Source organism: Schistosoma mansoni, chromosome 1 (genome assembly GCF_000237925.1).
Source record: "Schistosoma mansoni strain Puerto Rico chromosome 1, complete genome".
In the NCBI taxonomy this organism is placed as follows: Eukaryota; Metazoa; Platyhelminthes; class Trematoda; order Strigeidida; family Schistosomatidae; genus Schistosoma; species Schistosoma mansoni.
The window spans coordinates 38665774-38674229 of NC_031495.1; the positions used below are offsets into that span (position 1 = coordinate 38665774).

Genomic DNA, 8456 nt, shown 5'->3' on the forward strand with positions numbered 1-8456 from the left:
CTGTTGAGGAGTTCCACAATAGGACGAAACAGCCGTCCAGTGTTTCCAGGTTTTCCCTGGTGGTCTAGTTTCAATTGACTCACCCTTTCAACTATGAAAATACTAAATCTCCACAAAACCCCTCCTTCTGATAATAATATTCAAAATCAATTTATTCAATCTTACTAGTGGTTTTAATGGATTTGGATCAAGTATATTCATTAGTCATTTGATAATAATCAATGTTATATTGTTCAATATTTGTCCTTTAATATACTTTATCGATTGGGTTCATAATACATACAAGTAATTGAATCAATAATTAAAGATCAGTAGACTGTTACACAGTTATCAGTGGTAATCCATCAATCTATAAAGATCGTACGCTTCTACATAGATCCAGATGCGTTGGATAGTTAGTCTTGACATGAATGGAACCTAAATTAGGTGAGCTGATTTTTAACGTTGAAAACTAGTGTAGCGGTGACCTCTGCTTCAGTAGGCCTCAAGATACACAAGGGAAAAACTAAGATTCTCAAATACAACTCAGACAGTACTAACCAAATCACATTTGATGAAGAAACTTTGGAAGAGGTGGAAACTTTCACGTGTCCGAGCAGTATGATCAGTGAGCAAGAAGGATCTGATGCAGACGTAAAGGTGAGGATCGTAAGATAATCAATGTCCGTCGATCGGACACCATCAGCAATAGTTCACTGTGAGGAAATAAATCAGCTTCCAGTTGAAGAGCAAATTAGGGAAAAACAATGGTAGTGGATAGGACATACATTGAGGAAATTAACAAACTGCATCACGAGGCATGAGCTAACTTTGAATCCTGAAAGAAAACGGAAAATTGGAAGACCTTAGAACACATTGTGTCGGGAATCGTAAGCGGACATGAAAAAAATGAATATTAACTGGAAAGGCTCGTCGAGGACAGAGTTTGACGGAAATTGCTAGTGAGCGGCCAATGCTCCTCGACGAGTGGTAGCAGGGGTAAGTAAGTAAGTAAGTCACAAACACTAAAAACCTTGTTGCTTAGCATTAGACAATTAGATCAAAATGGATGATACTGTGTAGGTATAGTGATAACTTGATTCACTTGACATGGAGAAGTATTGGACGTCAATATTGCAAACTTAATATTATTAAAGTCATAAACAATTCGAGAAGCAAACCATCATTCATCTAAAGCATTCAGTTACAAAGTGAAAGCGATGACACCAGACACATCAAACAGATAATTCTCTATAACATACTAACCTTACGAAAAATAAAATGAATTCAAACTGAAAAACCAAGTCATTAAATTTTATTCAACTAGATCAGATTGAGACAAACATCCAAAAGTTGTCTTCATGTTTTTAGTTTTGCAGTGTAGATTCACAATAATCAAAGTCTCGACATGAACTTGGGAGTGGATCTTTCGATTGCTAGACGTAAAACTTAATCAGTGTCAAGATAATCCTACATTGACATTCTATTGTCAAATTTATCAAATTCTAGCTTCTCTGAGCTCACTTCGCCAAAAACGCTTCCAAACCTAATATAATGTCTTGAAATAGGACTGATTTTTCATACTGATGCACTAGCTGAATGTTGATCTCTGATGGTGATACAGCTGTTTGCTATAACTGTGATATATTTTTTTATTTAAAGCTTGAACAGATCCAAGTTAGACCACCACTGAAAACGTGGAAGCACTGGACGGCCGTTTCTTCCTAGTATGAGACTCCTCAGAAGTGCCAATCCACTATCCTGCACACGGAAATCGAATTCGGAACTTTTGATCTCGCGCGCCAACCCTTAACTACTGAGTTGGCATCTAATGGTGTTGATGTCTAACTCCGAGCAATCCGCTATATTACACGACTATCTTCCACTGTTTTCGGTGGGTAACCGTCTCACCCAATACAATTCACAGCTTTTCACTAGGAATTTCGATTACTTCTCGCAGCTAGTCACTAGTGAGAGCATAATAATTGTCAGTAAGGGGTTGTAGGGATTGTTGAACTTCATTGAAATGATGGACGGATCTAAGTTTTACGTGCTACTTATTGTAACGGAACGTAAATGGTTTGTCGACTCAAAAAGGAGAAAACAAGACTGTAGAAGACTGATTTATTCATATACCATTCAGGAGAATAATGATAACAAGTTACTTATCATTTTAAATGTTTGGTCGATCGACAAATTTGGATGAATTGGACTAGTAATCAACCGATTATCTCATATATGTGGTGACCTACTTTAATGATGAGAACGTGATTGATATGATCGAAATAATTGTTGTTATAACCAATTGTACCAGTGATTGTTTTACTTTACCTGTTTGTTTAATTGTACAAAAAACACACACATTCTTCCGTTGTATGTGACTTTGCATGAACTCGCATGCGCTCAGTAGTTCCACTTGTAAACTTTTGCACGATCTCGGTATTCTTTCGATACCACGAGGTCGCCGACAAATATATCTTATTACAACCGTCAACTGCCTTCTGGTTTTCGGCCTACTGAGGGACCCAACACAATACCTAGCACGTAATCTTCCTGTAGTGGTGATCATAGTCAATTGCGACTCGACGCCTACTACATATATGTATATAACTGACTTTGTGGTATGTACTACTGATATCGATAGATGTAAGTAGTATAAATCACCAGTTGAAAGTGGAATACCCAGCAGCAGTAGGTTAAGAAGATCGAAAGAAAGAGAACGTGGATGGAGAATGATTACTGTGGTAACGAAAGAACAGTCAAGTCTAAGGCAATCGATTGGCATTTTGCAAATGAAATATTTACTGTATAGTTCTCAGATTTTACTAGGAGATTCTGTAATTTTATATTCAAATACATTCGATTGTCCCCACTTGTGTTCACGTTCACTACAACTTGACTGAGAAATATAATTGATCACTGAATTATCTGGTCCTAGCAACTCTCCTACAATCAATTTTGATCATGGTTACATTTTGTTAAGCCTTTTTATAAACTTACTTTAACAGACAATATTATTCGCACAGTAACAATTCGTCTATTCCTTTGTACTATTATGATCACTATCTTGTCTGTATAAACGTGTACACTTGATCACATTACAGACTCTAACAAGAATGTTGACAGCTTATATATCTCTCGATGAATCATTCTCTTTCCCATGTACGTATGTACTGGAATCTTATTATTAGCCTTTGTCGTTGCCTAGCTGCATCTTGATTCGATTTGACTATAAATTCACCTTTGTATTTGTAGTTAGTCAGTCAGCAATAACGTAGGACCAGGCACATATATGCATCGATCCAAGTTGCCATACCTCATTACCACAACAAGATGAACACCGAATTCATAGAAGTAGTTAATTTAGTGGTGGTAGTATATAAAAGAAAGATTGTATATAAGGATATAGTATAGGAAGAAAGACAGATATGAAGCAATTTTAATCTCACGGTTTAATGGAAGATAAAGAGTGTATACACCTACGCCATTGTAATCGATTCTGAGATATGTCAACCAGAGTCTTCAACCATTGGTTACGATAGTCACGTGGACTACAACCAAGTAGTCTGCATCTACCAACATCGTTCATACCAGAAGTTAGTGACTTCAAGCACTGATGCCACGTTTTGGTTTAACCGCCCCTAACTCTCTTCCGACTATTCTCAATACTAGTCAGCATTGCGCGTCGTGATAATTGAGGTTTAAACATACGTAACACGTGAGCCAACCATCTCACTCGATGAAGATTCATGACCTCATCAACTGATTTACAATCATCATCGCCTAATACCTTGTGTCTAACTTCACTATTACTTACCCGGTGATCCTAGTAGATACGAGCAATATTTCTAAGGTATCTGTGGTCAAATACTAGTAACTTACGAGTATCTTCTACTCTTGATCGCCACGTTTCTCAGCCGTAAAGCAGAACAGAGCGAAATGCTGCGCGGTATACTCGTCCCTTAATTGATAGACGGATATCTCGCCTTCTCCAAAGGGGACGTAAGTTGACAAAAGCCAAACGAGCTTTTTGAATCTGTGCTGAGATTTCGTCAGAAACCAACCCATTAGGGCTGATCAGACTTCCAAGATAAGTGAAGTTGTCGACGCGTTCGACTACTTCACTCTCTATCCTTAGTTCAGATGTTGACGCAGGCCAGTCCTGAAGCAACAACTTGCATTTAGAGGGGGGAGAAACGCATTCCAAATATCCTGGCATTGTTACTCATTTCTAACAGAAGACTCTACATTTTGTCGGCGTCTTCATCAAACAGGACTATATCATCTGCATCTTTATGTTTGCTCACACACCCACATGCTTCAAATTTGCTCGATATGCTTGTAACTTGGTTATATGTGCTATCTGCTAATAAACTATAGTCACCGCTTCTTATTGCCCTTCTGAATTCAAACACCGTTGAGGTTTATATATAATAACGGTTATCAAAGTGATTGATTAATAAAGCAAAGCTACTACGAACTGTTTAACATTATCATTATGCAATGAGATCATTTATGGGGTAAAGAAAAATCACATCTTTTAAAAAGTTTTCCGTTTCCAATCAGCAGTTATACCATATCCATATACTAAAAAGTATCCAAATGAATTGAATATTCATTTTAGATGTTGTTCTGACTGATTGATTGCATAGATCTGGTTTTGTACAACATGTAGTAATATTTAACCATGGTGATTCCGATTTATTCGAGTTAACACATGTATCCGTTAGACAGCTCCTTGTTGTAGAGTTTAAGAAACCATTTTTCAGTCTAACTATTTTCTACAGAAAACAACACAAGAAGTAATAATAACAGTAATGTAAGGGGGTTTTGTGGAGATTTAGTATTTTCATAGTTGAAAAGGTGAGCGAATTGAAGCTAGACCACCAAGGAAAACCTGGAAGCACTGGACGGCCATTTCATCCTATTGTGGGACTTAACTTTGTGGATTGGTTGGAGTTAGACATAAACACCAGTGGTCTATCGGTTAAGTGCTCTGACGCGAAACTGGTAGGTCCTGGGTTCGAATCTCACGAGGCGAGGCCGTGGATGCTCACTGCTGAGGAGTCCCACAATAGGACGAAATGGCCGTCCAGTGCTTCCAGGTTTTCTTTGATGGTCTAGCTTCAATTGACTTACGCTTTCAACTATGGAAATAATAATGTAATTGATAAAGGTGACAATTTATCTATCAAACTGATGTATCACCGGCTATTGAATACAGACAAACACATCTAGGTATACTGACTATACAAGACTATCTTCTATGTGAGATGGATTCCACTTTGATTCCATTTGTTAACTGTTTTGTTTTGTTATATTGATCTATGATTTGATTCATGATCATCGTAGGATTTGTTGAGTGGAATGTATCGAATGATATCCAGTATCATGATCTACTGAGTCTATTGAATGTAATGTTTAGTCCTACTGATCTAATTATCTAATATCTTATATCCATTTGAGGATCATTATTGTTATATCCTGAAGGGAATTATGAATGGTAACTTCTGAGAACTATTTGTGAACCAATATGATGCGTATATTTCCTACTGTATAATTGTTAACTAACTAAACTATTCATATTCATGTCCCTCTTATTATAAGCTTCATTTTGATCCACAGACTATTACTATACGATTTACTGTTCTTGAGTTATCTTCAGTCTATTAATTACTGTTCCCCCTAATTTACAGCCACATTTAGCCAAATCTTGTACGAATGTTATTTTCTATTTCATGGTACGATGTGGTCAGTTTGATTGGTATATAAACTCAGTATGTTTGAAATAAAATGATTCATACTGCGGAGGCTGTTATTGGTGTTCTGGACTTAACTGACTGGGCTAGGCAGAAAGCAGGACTGATACGTACTCTAGACTGCTCGTACAGTTTTTGTGTGTCACTGTTCCAATCGATAATTCGCTGCTCTCTGATTGGCGGTTTTATCACGTCATACGTTAGCAAGGTATCCACTAGGCCACTAGTTATAACACAGGCAGAAAGCCCGACCGACGAGTCGATCTAAGCTAGGCCACTACTGGAAGTTTGGAGGGCCGTTTCGTCCTAGTATGGGACTCCTTAGAAATGCACATTCACAGCCGTTACCAGAGGAGTCCAATCCGTGTCGGATAGAGATAGTTATCCACCTCAGACAATGAATGAAAGGTTGTGTAAGATCATATATCGATTAAAGTTAGACATTAACACCGTTAGATTCCGGCTCAGTAGTCTATAGATTAGGCGTAAGTGGGCAAAACCGAACGTCCCGGTTTCGAGTCCCGCATACGGGATCGTGTGTATGCACTCCTGATGAGTCTCAAACCAGGATGAAGCAGCCGTCCTGTGTTTTCAGGTTTTTAATGATGGTCTAGCTTAGGTTGACTTATGATTCCAACTGTGAAAATAAATATAAATTTTATAAGAAAAATATTTTTGTTAAACCTCACCTGGCAGAATTTACAGTTATCACCAATTGTGAAGTTGGCTTTCCCTGTGACATTTGAACAATTTTGACAAACATAACATTTTAAAGCTCCCGAATTTCCTATATTTAAAATTAAAAAAAAATTAATGCTATTTCAACATTATCAATATTATCAGTACTATATTCAATAGTAACTCCGCCTGTAGCTCTTCTAGAGTTACTGCCGGTCCCAAGTCCGGGTAAAGGAGGAGGGTTGGGCATGGGGTTAGCGACCCCATCCCGTAGAGAAACTAACTCGCTAAAAAACGCTAACCAGAAAAAGTAATTCAAGTAATATTCAATAGTGTAAAAAGAAATTTCAAATGTCCTTCATAGTTCACATCACAAACTGATCTTATTTAGACAACCATTAAAAACCAGGAAGCACTCTTTAGACGGCGGTTTCATCTTACTATAGGATTCTTTAGCAGTGTGCATTCATGAACCCTACGAAAAGGATCAAAGCCAGAATCTTCAGCCTAAGAGACAAACGCTTAAACTTTCAATCATTGAGCCAGCTCCCAATTGTTTACATCCCTCCATAGAATTTTTACGCTTAATTTTTTATTTAACTACAATTCAAAGGTAAAACTATTCAGTTACAAACGAAAGCCTTACTTTCATAAGATATTGAATACAACAACAGATACATTACTTCTTCACTGTTAGTTTTACAAAATTGTACAACTAACTGATCATTGAGTAGAGACTAGTATCATGTTTGTCTATTCCTTAAGCTCAATGTGACCATGTACCTAAATGGTTTGGTATCTTCAGTATTATATTGAGATCTAAAGTGGTTGAAGGTAGTGGAAAGAAAACTCAGTCTTACAAGAGGTCAGTCACTGTCCAGGATAAGTCAATGGCAACATCACAGACTAATAAATTGGATGATGTGGATTCGGGTCAAACAGAGAGCATCAATTCATTTAAGATTATAAATAAACTTTCCTGTTAGCACACAACATAGATCCAGATTTTCCTACCAACTACCATAAACTACCTAACATTTTAAAAGGACTATGCTAACTAAGCATATCCATCATGTTATCTAACCATCAAATTATACTTACAGTTAAATAATGAACTATTCGAGACATCAATCTATCGGCAATAACAACCAAATATTCAAACAGTTATTTACAATCTGACTAGTTGTTTGATAGTCTGAATATATTTTATATAAAGAAAATAATCTGGAGAACTACAACAAGCATCATCAATAAGGTACAAGTATTTGTAAGTAGTTGTCTACGCAATATATTTAATATCTATTGGTCGGATACCATCAACAACAGCCTTCTGTGGGAGAGTACAAATCAGCTTCCAGTTAAAGAGCGAATCAGAGAAAGATGACGGAAGTGGATAGGACATACATTGAAGAGATCAACAAACTGCATCATGAGTTAAGCCCTAACTTGGAATTTTAAAGGAAAGAGGAAAAGAGAAAGACTAAGGAGCACGTTGCGTTGGGGATTGGAAGAAGATATCAAAAATATGATTAGCAACTGGAAACAACTGGAAAAGGTTGCTCAAGATAGAGTTGGATGAAGAGTGCTAGTGGTTGACCTATACACCTCCACGAGGAGTAAAAGGTGTTAGTAGGTCAGTAAGTAAGTAAGTAAGTAAGTAAGTTAAGAAAAGAATCACCATCAGACTATCTCAATGATGATTTACATTATTACAAAGCAATACAATAATAAGAATATTAAAATAACAGTGACATACACTTACCTATGTATATTGAACTTATCAATATATAGATAAACATTACAGTTATACTCATGTAGTATTGTTTATTCAACATGTTCACTTATTGTAAATGATCTAATTATATGATGACCTCTATGTCAATTAGACTTTAAACTAACAACATATTGAATTCAATTATTAATAGTTATATATAAAATATTGTGCTACATTTTGATTGGTCATATAAAAACTATCCATTCACAGATATTATAATAATGTTAATAGTTGAGATCATTAGTCAATTGACATTAGATCACCAT

General features: G+C 36.5%; 1 protein-coding gene across 1 annotated transcript; it reads right to left on the bottom strand.

Moving 5' to 3' along the window:
* Positions 1 to 4437: 4437 nt before the first annotated feature.
* On the bottom strand, positions 4438 to 8251 carry Smp_125250 (hypothetical protein; the record flags this gene model as incomplete). The annotated part of the gene is made up of 3 exons (XM_018794340.1): positions 4438 to 4760; positions 6428 to 6525; positions 8179 to 8251. The coding sequence occupies 3 exons, from the start codon at positions 8249 to 8251 to the stop codon at positions 4542 to 4544; spliced, it is 390 nt and encodes a 129-aa protein (XP_018648763.1). The 3' UTR covers positions 4438 to 4541.
* Positions 8252 to 8456: the final 205 nt, after the last annotated feature.